The 14,403-nt window shown below is 39.4% G+C and overlaps 4 protein-coding genes, 1 long non-coding RNA gene and 1 pseudogene across 5 annotated transcripts in view; 1 reads left to right on the top strand and 5 right to left on the bottom strand.

Annotated features, from left to right (window-relative positions):
* The window catches only part of mRpL41 (mitochondrial ribosomal protein L41), a 58,261-nt gene that overhangs the window by 4,207 nt on the left and 39,651 nt on the right, over positions 1-14,403 (top strand). The window lies entirely within an intron of this gene.
* The window catches only part of Btk29A (tyrosine-protein kinase Btk29A), a 36,468-nt gene that overhangs the window by 12,705 nt on the left and 9,360 nt on the right, over positions 1-14,403 (bottom strand). The gene's annotated exons all lie outside the window — the stretch shown is intronic.
* LOC105430437 (uncharacterized) lies at positions 143-2,201 on the bottom strand. The gene has a single exon (XM_089076786.1). It carries the CDS (start codon positions 1,799-1,801, stop codon positions 353-355), a length of 1,449 nt encoding a protein of 482 aa, XP_088932912.1. The 5' UTR covers positions 1,802-2,201; the 3' UTR covers positions 143-352.
* Positions 2,418-3,760, bottom strand: LOC148936564 (uncharacterized; annotated as a pseudogene).
* Positions 2,418-10,918, bottom strand: LOC148936563 (uncharacterized). The gene is made up of 2 exons (XR_016139227.1): positions 6,550-10,918; positions 2,418-3,072 (listed from the first exon to the last, which is right to left on the bottom strand). It is a non-coding gene; the product is annotated as an uncharacterized LOC148936563 (long non-coding RNA).
* Positions 11,247-13,012, bottom strand: LOC105430436 (hemolymph lipopolysaccharide-binding protein-like). The gene is made up of 3 exons (XM_011644001.2): positions 12,816-13,012; positions 12,208-12,417; positions 11,247-11,655 (listed from the first exon to the last, which is right to left on the bottom strand). The coding sequence occupies exons 1-3, from the start codon at positions 12,952-12,954 to the stop codon at positions 11,357-11,359; spliced, it is 648 nt and encodes a 215-aa protein (XP_011642303.1). The 5' UTR covers positions 12,955-13,012; the 3' UTR covers positions 11,247-11,356.

Here is a 14,403-nt window from a genome sequence, read left to right as displayed (position 1 = left end):
TGAGCACAAAATGTCATAGTTGAAGATAGAAAAAACATATGGCTTTAATCTATGTCAACAAAAGTAAATATATTTGATAAATTAAAAACTTATTGAATGTTAGACTTGCAATTTTTCAATCCATACTAGATTTTTAAAAATATTATTTCTATTTCTCATTTTTTATTAAAAAGAATTTTATTAACTCTTCTCCAACGTAAGCAATAAAAATTACATTATAATATCAAATGTAGCATAACATAATATATATACATAATACATACATAATATATATAATTATTGATAAAATCAAACATTCATTTATTTTTCTTTTAATTTTTTAAATATTTTTAAATTAAGTATAAATAGATTCCTATATGACAATTGTAACATTGAACGGAAGGCCATTGATTTCCTTATCAATTTCAGTGAAGTTGTTGCCGTAGAAGTAGAGATATTCCAATTTGACGAGATCAGAAAAAGCGTCATCATCCACGGTATGAATTTCATTGTCGGAGAGCCCGATTCGTTTCAGATTGGAGAGCCCTACAAAAGTGCCGGCTACAATGTGAGACAATTTGTTTTCATCCAATCGTAACATCTCCAGTTGAAATAAGTCCTGGAATGTTCCCGGTTCCAGAGTGCTGATCCTATTCTGGATGAGAAAGAGTCTCTTCAGACCAGCCAAGTCACACAGTAGCGCTCTGGAGATATTCGTCATTCGATTGGAATTTAAGCTGAGGAACTCTAGCTTATTTAATCCTCGGCAAACACTATCCGGCAAACTTCTCAACAGATTAAAAAAAAATAGTTTAATTATAATACCCCAAGTGATATCCTTATCGATTTCAGTGGAGTTGTCGCCAAAGTAGGAATTTTGCAATCTTATCGTGTCGGAAAAAGCACCATTATCTATTGTATGAATCTCATTATTGGACAATTGCATAGTGTGCAGTTCGGAGAGTCCTATAAAAGTACCGACTACAATGTGAGACAGTTTGTTTTCATTCAAGTCTAGCTCCTGCAACTGAGACAATTCCTGAAACGTTCCCGGTTCGAGAGTGCTGATTTCGTTCTGACCAAGATAGAGTCTCTCCAAGCCAATCAAGTCGCGTAGCAGCATTCTGGAGACGCTTGTTATCTGATTGTTATTTAAGAAGAGAGTCTTCAATCTGGTCAATCCTCGGAAAGCGCCATTTGGCAAGTCCTTCAGCTGATTGTAGTCCAAGTGCAGAATTTCCAATTCAGGTAATCCGGCGAAGGAATCGGGCGCCACGCAGGAAATTTTATTTTTATTGAGCCACAAAACCACTAGTTTGGAATGTCCGAAGGATTCTGCTTCGATTGCCGTGATACTGTTGTAAGCCAAGAAGAGCAATGTTAAATTCAACAGGCCGGCAAATGAATTCTCTGGTATGGATTCGATTTTGTTGGAGCCTAGCGATAGCGACTGGAGAGATAATAATTCCGCAAACAAATACTCAGACAATGGTACCATGTTGTTATCCAAGTCGAGAAACTTCAAGTTAGGTAAACCGCGGAAGGATTCCCTTTTCAGCACGGATATCTGGTTACCGTTGGTTAGATCCAATTGTATCGCCGACAAGTTCTTGAATGCATCTTCACGAATCTCCTGAAGAGCCAAGTTGCCAATTTCCAATTTATTTTCAGAACCACGTTGCGTAACTTTGATAAGTACCTCCTTGTCGTGGCACACATTGTATTCGTTAATGTTACGGCAAGTCAATTCGTTTTCCTCTGACGAGACTCTCGTCCAGAACAACAAAACGACTTGCGAGAAGAACAGAAGAAATCGCGACATCGCGAGAGGGACCAACCGATCTATACGCCCAAGTGAGTGAACAAATGGAACTGCAAATTGTTCGCGTGGAAAGTACACGATTAGTTAATATTGTGACTGTTAGCATTGATTATAGTCATCGCTAAAAAATTATCGCGACTGAGGGAACCAGTTATTGTTTACGAAATGTGAAAAAGTTAAAGATAAGAGAAAGCACATGGCTTTAACGCATAGCTGACGAAGATAAATCCTCCATATTATTAAATGTTAGACTTGCATTTCCTCGATCTATATTAGATTTTTAAAATATTATTTTTATTTTTTATTTGTGATTAAAGAGAATTTTATTAATTGTTTTTCAATATAAGAAATAAAAATTATAATCAAATACAATAATATATATATATATATATATATATATATATATATATATATATATATATTAAAATTATGATAAAACCAAAGATTCATTTATCTTTCTTTTAATACTATTAATTTCTTAAAAAATTTTAAATCCAAATACGAACAAATTTCTAAAGCATCATGAAGATTTTAATATTAAGTGAGAGGTCCCTTTATTAACTTTTTAATAGAGTTGTTGCCGCAAGAAGGAGAGTATTACAACTTCATAAGATACGAGAAAGCAAGATCCATTATTCACCATTTGGGTTTCATTATTGTACAGCCCAATACTTTTCAAATTCGAAAATCCTAAGAAAGTGCCGATTACAATGTGAGATAGTTTGTTTCTGTTCAATCGTAATCACTTTAACTGAGTTCTCGAAACATTTCCGGCTCGAAAGAGTTGATATAGTTCTGTCGAAGATTGAGTTCCTTTAGACCAACCAAGTTGTATAAGAACGCGCTGAACATGTTCGTTCCCAGATAGTTCCTGAAACGTTCCTGGATCGAGAGTGCTGATCTTGTTCCGATTAAGAAAAAGTGCCCTCAACCGACCAAGTCATGTAGAAGCATCCTCGAATACTGACGGCTTAAGCTGAGTGTCTTCAGTTTGTTCAACATGGAAAAAGTCAGTAAGTCTTCTAGCCAATTGAAGTTCAAGCACAGTTTAAGTATATTTCAAGTAAGGTTTTTACTAATTTCAGTGTTGTCAGCAAAGTAAGGATCTTGTAACTTGACAAAGTTCGAAAAAGCACTATCTATCGTGAATCGCATTGTTGGACAGCACCATAACTTGTACTATAAGTTTAGAGAGTCCTGCAATCCGAGTACAATGTGAGGTAGTTTGTTTCCGTTCAATCGTAGATATTCCAGCTGAGACGTAGATATTTCTGAAATATTAGAAATATCAGAAATATTTCTGAAATATATTATATTTTATTGAGCGATAAATATTTCAGTTTGAAATTCGCAAAGGATTCCAGGATTTCGAAGGCCGATATGTAACTCAAGAAGAGCCATGTCAAATTTCATGTCAGGCCAGCAAATGAGTTTTTTGGTATCTAACTCGATTTTGTTGTTGAAGTTCAATGACAGTGATCGAAGATGAGGCAATTTCGGAAACAAGTGCTCGGATAACTGCATTTGCTAGCTAACTTGAGAAATAAGTTGGGCAAAAATTCCCTCTTCAGCACGCATATCCGGTTGTGATAACATAGATACAACTGCGTCACCGATAAGTTCTTGAAGGCGTCTTCACGAATCTTTTGAAGAATCAACTTGCCAACGTCCATCGATCTTCAGAACCATGTTGCGTAACTTCGACAAGCACTCCCTTGTAGTGACGGACATTGTAATCGTTATGGCAAGTCGATTCATTTTCTTCTGACGAGACTCTCGCCAAGAGCAAAACGAGGACGACTTGCGAGAAATCGACATTGTGGGAGAGATACTAATCGATCGATATGTCCAAGTGAGTAATACGAATGCAACTGCAAATTGCTCTTCCCGTTTTGTATCCTATGGAACATACGCAATTAGATAGTGTCACGTGACTTTGTGTACTGTTGTTACAGTCATTATCGAGAAATTATCGCGAGCTCATTTCCGATAGGGGAATCAGTTATGAAATGTCAAAACAATTAAAGATAAGAGAAGCGTGTGGCTTTAATTGATCGCCGACGTTGATTAAGTACTTCGTATCATTAAATGCCATACTCGCCATTTGCTCGCTTATACTAGATTTTTAAGAAATTATTTCGGATGCGTCGAAACGCCTGACTAGACGCGTTAATTAAAATGAACGCGCGATTGAATATCTGCGCGGTCCTTATAATAACGAATCCCGCTTCAGCGAGCTGCACGCATTGCCGATGGCAGGTTTGTTCGCCACTGATTATCTGTAACGAGCAGTAGAAAGTAGTATGTAATAGTCCAGTGAGCACAATAGTGAGGCGATCGCGGAAAGTGGAGTGAAACGGTAGGAAAATAACGCGCGAGTTGTATAAGTATGCGAGAGCATCCCGAGATGAATAATTCCTTTTATTATCCTTTTATTATCCCCCCCCCCCCTTCCCGAGATAATCGCGTTTTTTTTCTTAATCCAGCGTTTACTACTGCACTGCGTAATAATTATTAATAATGACGAACGTAAAATAAGTTCTCTCTCAAGGGCGTTGTTTTCGCAGGCGAAATGACTCTCACGTCACGTCAAAGTTTCGTACATTATAATTCCGAAACGCGACCTCGGTGGATTAGAATCCCTCGCGAGACCCGCGAGTCTCAACTGCGAGGAAATTTTCCGTGCGATTTTTTTCCGGACGAGTAATCGCAATTCCGACAAATTAGGCGCATACGATCCGGCGAGATGGTTAAGAGAGAGAGAGAGAGAGAGAATATACGTATACGCGATACGTCGTTCGTTGTTGTTCGAGAAATGAGACAAATATGTTACCGCGGCGAGCGATTTTCAAGGCTAGCGGCAGTCTCTCGCGAGCGACCGGTGCCGAGAAACTTTCTAAGGTATTGGTGAAAACATCAGAAGAGCGATTCGCCTCTCGCTCGCGAGGTCATCGAACGATGTTACATCCCGCTCACTCACTCACTCACTCACGCACTCACTCACTCACTCACTCACTCACTCACTCACTCACTCACTCACTCACTCACTCACTCACTCACTCACTCACTCACTCCGTTTCTCGATCCGAGTATTCCGCCGGCCGTTCGTTCGTTCGTTCGTTCGTTCGTTGGAAGTTCGTTTAATCGGTCGGCTGAACGGTCGTCAGTGGCAAATCAGAGATTGTCAGTAACAAAGAATTTAAACCAAACGATAAAATTAATGTCTACATTGCTCGACGTTATTGCAGAATTTTTTTTTTTTTTTTTTTTCCTAGAATTAGCCTCGATTGGATAGGGCTCATTGTTTCCCGGAGGGGACGATAATGAACGACAGTTTATTACCACGCAAAAAAAGAGAGAATAAAGGGAGGGAAAAAAAAAATTATATGCACGATGGTAAATGCGCGAGCAGGTAATTGCAGCTAACTATTCGCTTCGCGATTGACGTGTTCGCGCATCGATTATTAAAACAATTATTTTTATCTCGTAATTGCTTTGTTAGAGACTGTTCGTTTCTAGCAATCGTTGATTGCGCCTTTATAAGATTTGTCATGTGTGTTTCCTTCGTCCGGAGATACTACGCTCGTGCAACCGGTACGCCATACGATGACCTCGTTACAGCGCTCGTCGACGTGTCGACGTCTATGCAGCCGATGAATGTCACCTATAATGGCCACATTACGCCTTGCCGCTATGGCCAAGTAAGCGCGGCAAGTAATTGACATTTGTCTAGCTATATACTCTCAATCGACTTTTGATATATGGAAAATCGCTTAACGGGATGTAGCGAAACGTCGATTTCATGTCGCTTGTAAAGCACTCTATTTTGCATAAAAGCCGCCGGGGTTTGCCCCGGAATGATCAAGTTCGGAAAGCGAGGTAGCGAGGTACATTCAACTTCTCCACTTGGCGAAATCCGATTGTGACAATTTTTTTGTCGTAATTGCCCCTCTTGCAAAACCGCAAACCGCCTGTAATTGAAACCTCGCAATCCCCGGAACCCGAATCCTTTTCAGTTTTGTTCCTTTATATACCACTTTTTTTATACCGTTTATCGGTTGTACTCCTACTAAGATACACCTTTTTCACAAAATCGATGCGGAGTGATCTACATGCGATTGATGTTGCGATCTTGACATTAGGCGTGGCAAGAAAGTTACCGCCGTCGCGGTACCCGTTCTTATGAAACCGATGGAGGTCGGTCGTGCTCGCCGCACGCTCCTCCGTGTAACCTTTTACATTTTGCGCAAGTGATATTTCTCTGCACGGATAATAAAGAAATGTATAATGCAGTTCGCGAGATGCTTTCTTCACTGTGTGAATTAAACCGAAAAGCTGAGAGATAAGGAGTGAGTGGAAGAGAAAAGCAAGATTTAGGAGCGAGGAAGAAAGAAAGAGAGAGAGAGAGAGAGAGAAAGAGAGAGAGGAAGAGGCAGTAGATCGCTTCACCTGTGTGTAGAACGTCCTTACGAGTCCCACGTTACAAAAGGAGAACGCGAGGCTCCATCGTTTCGAGATCGACGGAATAATCGGTGTTCGCACAGATTTTATTTTCATCGATTCTTATTTCTTATATCGTTAAAATGAAAGCGGAGGTAACTTTGATATTGTCGCACGTCGTGTTTTAAGGCCGTCAGCCTCGCGTTAACTGGACTAGAAAAATGAGGAGATCTACGAGCTACGAGTATACGGACCGTTCAAAATCCAGAAAGGGAAAAGGAAAATTTGGAAAAATCCAGTTGACTCACCGGAATTATTGTGTCCGGTAACGTTGCCGGTGGCCGAGTGAACCGCATTGGTAGCGGCGTTCGCGACCTGCTTTAAGGCGCTTATCACCAGCATAATTCTCGTTGGCTAACAGCCCGCCGTGATCAGCATCTGGTCGCGCGATATGCGAACGCACGGCTGACTTTCGACGGTGGCTCCGATACCAAGAACTCGGCGAGTAACGACCTCGAGAGCGGCCACGGAAGCGGCCATGCAAGCGGCTCGACGCGGACTGGGCTCGGCTCGGCTCGAGAACGTCTAAGCGCGCGACTGGTCGGCCGCGCCGAGCAACAACGCGAAAGAGAAGCCATCGTCGTCGTCGTCGTCGTCGTCGTCGGCGTCGTCGTCTCGCTTGGTCCCCTTCTTCGGAGTTTCACCTTCACGGAAGTCTTCCCTCGCCGCCGATTTAACGCCGCCGACCGTAGACGAAGACGATTCTCCGACACGCACTGTGACGCGCGCGATGCGTTACGTGGACGGACGTTGTTCCTATCCGTACCAGCCCGGAAAACTAATACGCGTAATATCGCTAATATATTCGGAGGAATAATTACGCGGGAAGCGCTGCGCGGCGAGGAATTCTCCATCTTCTGGGAAATTAGCATTAGGGAACGAAATAAGAAGGTAGAATTGCACGCTTAACGCGAGAGTTAAAGCGTGTTAAAAATAAAGCAATCTCCTCGCAATCCGCTTCCTGATGAAAGAAAAAAAGAAAAAAAAAAAAAAAAAAAAAAAAAAAGAAAAAAATGTCGAAACTATTTTCCCTGAAATAAAATTATCTATCACGCGCCCTTCGCTTCGGTCGAGTCACGGGAGGCGCGCGGGAGGAATTGAAATAAAGATTTTCGGCGACCACTTCAGCGCGCAACGTCGAATTGACGAATATCGATATCGGCTCGCGTCAATTCCTCTCAAGCAACCCGAGTGCACTGGTATAGAAGTTATGGAACCCGGGGAAATGGCTGGTGACGTTGTAGACCAGCTTACCAGCAAACTCAGCACTTTGCGACGAGCACCTATCTGTACCTATCGGTCTCACAGCGATGTCCAATTAAGTGTGCGCCAAGATTACCACGGGAGGCAGGTATAACTTGGAGCGGTGGCTAGGCGGTCGACAAATAAAGCGCGTTCTTTAGCGCGACACGGATAAATAAACTTCCCGGGTCTAATGAAGATAAAAAGGATGTAATAAAGCTTTGGTGAACGGTGCCAGCGGAGAGAGAGAGAGAGAGAGAGAGAAAGAAGAAAGGAAGAAAAGGAGGCGAGGCGAGGCGAGGCGAGGCGGAGGCCGCGCGACGATATGCGAGACGTCGTTATCGGGTTAAATCGAATTTCGTACCCGTTTCTCCTCGCTCTTCCGTCGCTCCGCTGTACTCGAGAGCTCAATGATCTTCTCGAGTTTTCCGAGCACGAATGGCACCACCGGTTCGACGTGGCCACGGTGAACTCAACGTCGCTTTTTGGGCCAAGTAATTCTTTTTTCCGCGCGCGCGTGTTCTTGTCTTAAATCAGTCTCGGCTCGGCTCGGCTTGATGAACGTCACGTTGAGGATACGATTGTTATTACGCGTGGATAAAGTTGCGAAGGGGCTACACACGAGCGGAGCGATTGGAAACCGGAGGATTTTGGCTCGTTAGGAAATCCACAGATTACCAATCCGTAAATTTGTGCGAATGCCCTCGCCTATGTCGCGACGACTACGCCGCGAAGCGGAATATCGATTCCGCCTCTTCAAATTTGCTGAAAATCCTCGGGGCTCCTGGCTCAACATTATGCATTCGAGTTCATCGCAAAAGCAGCCGTCGATCCTACCCCACCATCGCTTGTCGTAACAAAAGCGAGGTGGCTGAGTGTGATACGCCGGCGTGGTACGACGACGACGAGGACGAGGACGAGGACGAGAACGAGGACGAGGACGAGGACGAAGAAGACGACGATAACGACAACGACAACGACAACGACAACGACAACGACGACGACGACGACGACGACCCGAATCGCGAAAATAGGGAGTCGGCAGTCGAACAAGAAACGCCTGTCACAGGCAGAGCCGCTACCATTGCGTCGCGAGCATTTTCCTGAAGAATCAGTCCGTCAAAACGTGAAAGGGAAGAATAGGTTTCCTGTTCCGAATTAGCGAGCCGAATGCATAACTGGGTTTTCAGAACAGACATAATTTCACCGCGATATAAGTACAGACTAATTTTCTATTCGTATCGCGCGTCTGCCAGAGTTTCTTAATCGCGTGAGTAACGAAGAATTTAATACTACGTTAGGGGGGCAAATTAGTCGAATGACCGATCTAGGCGGTGTACAGGCATCATTATCATTCGCTTATTCATTAGGTACATTAGCGCAGTCGATTTCATTGAATTTCATCCCGGTTTTCGTCCCGGATTCGTAGCTTTCGAACGGTTCTCCTCTCTCTATCGGTCCACGTCCCGCGTTTTACAGCGGACTCCCGCAAAGCGGTTTACGCAGAGAAGCCCGGCGGTTTTTGCAAGGACGGGAAGGAAAACAAGCTTCCGATGCAACGGGATAATGCCAAGGCGAAAATATCGCGTGAATCTCCACGGATTGGCTTCGCCCAGGCGATCCTTGCGGATCGACGCGGAAACACGGAACACATAAGAAATGGGAAACGAGCGTTGCCTCGAGATCGCTAGAAATTTCCGTCGAGTCGCGGCAATGTGCAGAACACGGAGGAAGGATCGTGCTCGTCGATCGTGCGCCAATCGATACACGCAGAGCGAAGGTTGAAATGCTTTTTCGAACGACGGTTTTCCAGGTTTGCGGTTCCCGCGGTCGCGGGATGAATCTTCGATTGAGACACAATTGCTGCGCTATGGAAACATCCCTGACAGTCCAATATATTCGAATATGCATTTGGATTTATGCGTTGGTTTTCTCCCAGTATACCTCATATACTGCACGGACACGCCTTATAACACCTCCTAACCAATTCATTTACCATTCGAAATCAATCATATACATTAATTATTTATATTCATATAACAATATAATTTTTTTCCAAATGTATTAGCGTTTTGTGTGGTGTGGTGTGTGTGTGTGTGTGTGTGTGTGTGTGTGTGTCGAGATTGAGTCAATATCAAATATAATTGAAAATGATTTTGATTCAGTGACAATATCAACGAAATAAATGCACATATATTATAAATTTATATTAATTTCATTAATATTGTTATTAAATCAATGAAATTATTTTTAATTAACGTTGACTCAATATTATTTTTTTTTTCTATTATATATAGTAAAAAATAGGATTCACACAGCACAATCGATTCTTTATCGCGACCGATCGTTTGTACCTTGAATTTAAATACTCCTTCCGCACCTTCTCTCAATACGGTAATATGCGATGTATCTGTCAGAGGCCATTAGGCCAGCAGTTACAGAAATACATTCAATCTCACTTCGCCATACCAGTCACTCCTCTTTTATTGAATTTACATTTGCCAATACCGTCACGTATAAGTCGGTCTTATTTGTTACGTAGTCGGAAACGTCGTATTCTCCGAAGAGAACTCCGAGAGAAACTAGACTTTGCGAAACGCGTCCTGGGGATAAGCGGATTATTTCAGCAAGTGAAGGTAGGATAGAAAGAGAGAAGTAATGGCAAGGAAACAAAAAAAATTCGATATTCTATGGTGGTTACTAAATAGAAAATTCGAATGAAATACAGTTGTCGGTAGGTCTTGCCAAACAGTTAACGAAATGACGAGATGTTCATTTCATATTCAAGTATGAATGTTTTATCAAATAAGAAAATTATCTTAATATCAAATAAAGAAAGATATTCAATAGAAGCAATTCTATTACACGATAATTATTTGAAGAATAAATAGAAACATTAGACGATTCCTACATCATCTAACTGCGTGCTTCGAAATAGTAATGATGCGCACAAATTAATGCGTAAATAAAATGCGTGTAAAAAAAATAATAAAGAAAAATACAGATTAAAAGTTTCGACAATACACACGTAATATTCGTGGCGAAATTTCAACTGACTATTGACATAATACTAATTGACTAATAGTTCATCTCACTGGTTATTCCACTGATACTCCTTCATTTGGTCGAACACAAGCCGGAAGAAGGCTCATTCGTCTTCATTCGCAAACCCGATTACCCGCTATTCAAGTAAACTGAATAGTGTTTCACGGCTGTATAATATCGCGCGTGACACTTTCCATCATCCTTACTCTATACTCGAGCAATTCAAGCGATACATACTTGCCAATTTAATCGTGTATTAAATCGTCGGGTTTCAGCCGCCGGTTGCATAGAAACACAAACCGATCATTCAAAGGAACCTCCTTGCAGAGAACGCAAAGAGAATTATCAGCAGAGAATAATGAAAAACTAAGTCAAATTCAAGTGATATCATCTCCCGATTAATTTAATCCTTCCTCGCCGACATTCGACATAAGCGAGAGGAAAATAAAAAGCTTATACCAACAAAACGTGCACATTTTTATCGCTATTTAATATTGCAAAAGCAAATCTCTAAAAATATTCATCTTTCTAAAAATCCTTACTCATATTGCAAAATAAAAGTAAAGTCCTATTTATTTAAATATTATATCGTTATAAATGTATACGCCCACGATTTTATATCTGCGATATTAAAAATTGCATTTTACATTCGCACGAATAACATGAAAATAAAGTTTTATTTATTTAGATTGCATATTATTACAAATGCGTATGCGCGCAATTTATATCTGCGATGCTAATAAATCTCTGACGTTCAGACCATCAATTTCACGCAGATATTTCACAAAAGAAAGAATGCATACTGGCACATTTCACATCGTCCATTCCACCTTCTTTAATTAGAAGACCGCAATTCTGATTACCATCGAAGTTATCGGGTTCGTTTGGCCATTTAGTTGACCACTTGGAGTATCCTGTATTTTCTAAGGCCTCATCCGTGACGGTAACCCAGTCACCTTCTTCATAAAGATCGTGAACACCGAGCCAACCAGCATCTATATTTTTCTCTTGTAGCATACTTAAAAGAATCTTTTCTTCAGAATCCGAATTGATAACAGCCAAATGACCTAATCATATAAAATACTGACTGAGAAATCTTCCGCTCGAGACTTGTTACCATCAATACATTAATGACTTTTTTGGGAAAAAAAAAGATTATAAAGATAAAAAATCAAAAAACAGCCTCCAATGAACCAATATGAACCGTTATTAAAAATATTATTTTTAAAATTTAAAACTCATCGAATAAACCGTGTTTAAATTATCGTGGACACTGTTTTACATATAGACATATAGATTACAATTGTTGTTTAGTCTGCGATTATTGTTTATCCATAACTGCATAACTGTTATATTTTTGCAGCTTATTTTTCTTATTAAAAATACATATTTTTTTAAAACAAAAACACAATAATCATTTCTTTAAATAATAATTTTACATGGTATTGAAAAATATCCTATTTTTTTTATTCACTGCTTCTGTAATTCCTGAATATAAATACCAAGTCAATCATATCGAGCCAATCATACACTGTCCATATAATAACGTTTATTAAAATATCGATGTTCCATCATCGCTTAATATTTTTTTAGAGTACATTATGAATTATTTTCTTTACCTCCTTCTTGGATACAAGCCTGACGAGCCTTGTTCCAGATAAGTTTGCGATTGTGAAGCTTATGTGCGCCTATCCCAGATGTGAAAAGATAGCCATTCTTATTTATTGGTGATGATTGCTTGGAGGAGTGATATATATAAAATATTTGCTGGCCCACGTGATAATTATTATGACCATTCATAGTAATCACAGGCTTCTTGCTTAACTCTTCTAAATGAAATTAATAAAATCATTTCAGTTTTCTTTAAAACACACACATAAGAAATATTCCACATTTCTATAATTCTATCGTCTTCTTTTTTCTTATTTATGTAACTTGTTTAAAAAAAATCTTGTTTAAAAAATAAATAAATATTGTAATGAGAGAAATCTATAAACTTTATACATTTTGTAATAACGAATAAATTTTATTCAATATGAAAATTATGTAAATGTAGATCTTTCCTCAATTCACAATCTAAATCGAGAGCAGTTGCAAAATGAAAGAAAAAAGTTAGAGATATTAAAATAAAAGAATTATAAAAATTTTAGGGAATTTAATAAATATTCGTTTTTGCATTTTCTTTTACAAAAGAAATGTTAGAGTTTACTAGACATAAATAATTTACCTGCAAGTGCACTGATATTTTGTTTATTTATAGGTAGCAATAAAGACGGTGAGTCTATAACCGTATCAATTTGAGCGAATACATGATACCTTAGAATTTCACACCAAAAAATGAAAATAATTAAAAGACACTTGAACATCGTTAAATATTATTATCGAACAGTTTCGTGAAGCAATAGCACTGCGGATGATCAGTGTTTGCCTTTTATACTCATCGCCCGTCTATTGAGATAACCGAATCGGGTCATAAAAAAAAGATTAAATCAAATACTGATTCGCGTATTTGACAAATAAGAGTATTGTAACAAATTGCCGTATCGACATTATACATTAAAAAAGAATATGATGTTTGAATTTGCGAAATTTAGCGACGATTAATACAGGTACTTTTGGCATCTCCTATTTATTTATTTAAATTATAAATACATAAAATTATGTAAACTTAAATTTGCAAAATGTAAAAATAACATTTATCTTCCACATTTATTCATAAAATAATTTAAGAAAAAATAAAGCAAATCAATGTAGTTAAACTGCATTTTTGGTTTATAAGATTTCTTTTTTTGATATCTGACATTGGAAAATTCTATTTATTAATTTGTTTTCTTAAAAATTCTCTACCTCGCAAATTCACTTGAGATGTGAGGCTTGCCAGATTTGTAAGAGGCAAAGAAAATAATTCACGAGAGATACTATGTATATATTAAGCGATTATTAGTTATCAATGTCTTGATGATATAATTATCATCGTGCAATTTTTTTTTTAAGAATTGATAATATTGCATTTTTGATTCGTTAATATTCACATTTCTCATCAAATTTCTGATAATTGTAATAATATTAATGTTCGTGATTTAAAGACCAGACCAGAAAAACGATAATTGGCAACGGAGGCAAATTCTCTTACCATATATCACAATTTGATCGACACGAGCCAATAAAATTTCAAAGAAGCAATTAAAGAGTGAAGAAGAAGAAGTGGTTTAAGAGTGATGTAAGAGGTGGTGCGTAGGAAAGTAATCTAGCCTGTAGTAATAAACTGGCACGCATCACTGACTAAATGCACTTTAACAGTGAGAGGGGTCGGTAGTAGCTGGAGGCATTTTTACGACGAGACAAAACCGGTATATCAGAGTAGCAGTTAGGGACTGGAACCAGCGATTTCCGTGTTAAAACATGCTATAATGCCATTTGCGAAATGTGAGTAAAATTGACAAAGACTGGACTTGCTCCTTCTAAATTATTTCCCAAAGTGTGCCTCAGGCAGGATGTTTAATGTAACGAAGGGAAAAAGCGGTGATGTCGTGAAAGAGTGACAATCTGCGTTTGTAATCGAGTCAGTTTTGTGTCCTTCGAATAATAATTTAACTTCTGCCTTCTGTTACATTGTATGTTCGCGCTCGCGCGGAGGCGGCAACTACGGCAATGAGACAGAGTTTACAGTCAAACTTTCAGCGGGACGATGTCAGAAGCGACCTGGATTGCAATTAAGGCTGAAAGAGTTATCGAAATCGTTCGCGAACGTTTTGCTCGTTTATCACTTTTTTTTCCCCCGAGCGAAGCAAAGAATAAGCCGAGGAGTTTTTACA

Source organism: Pogonomyrmex barbatus, unplaced genomic scaffold, assembly GCF_055798465.1.
Source record: "Pogonomyrmex barbatus isolate J1 unplaced genomic scaffold, ASM5579846v1 scaffold2, whole genome shotgun sequence".
Lineage (NCBI taxonomy): Eukaryota > Metazoa > Arthropoda > Insecta > Hymenoptera > Formicidae > Pogonomyrmex > Pogonomyrmex barbatus.
Note: the sequence above shows the minus strand (reverse complement) of the source record. Positions and strands in the feature narration are given on the sequence as shown.

Excerpts from the sequence above, each read along its gene's own strand:
- LOC105430436 (XM_011644001.2), bottom strand. The coding sequence starts at position 12,954 with ATGTTCAAGTGTCTTTTAATTATTTTCATTTTTTGGTGTGAAATTCTA. Across the intron at positions 12,418-12,815 it reads AAATATCAGTGCACTTGCAG|AAGAGTTAAGCAAGAAGCCT; the intron begins GTAAATTATTTA and ends AATTTCATTTAG. Across the intron at positions 11,656-12,207 it reads GGCTTGTATCCAAGAAGGAG|GTCATTTGGCTGTTATCAAT; the intron begins GTAAAGAAAATA and ends TTATATGATTAG.
- LOC105430437 (XM_089076786.1), bottom strand. The coding sequence starts at position 1,801 with ATGTCGCGATTTCTTCTGTTCTTCTCGCAAGTCGTTTTGTTGTTCTGG.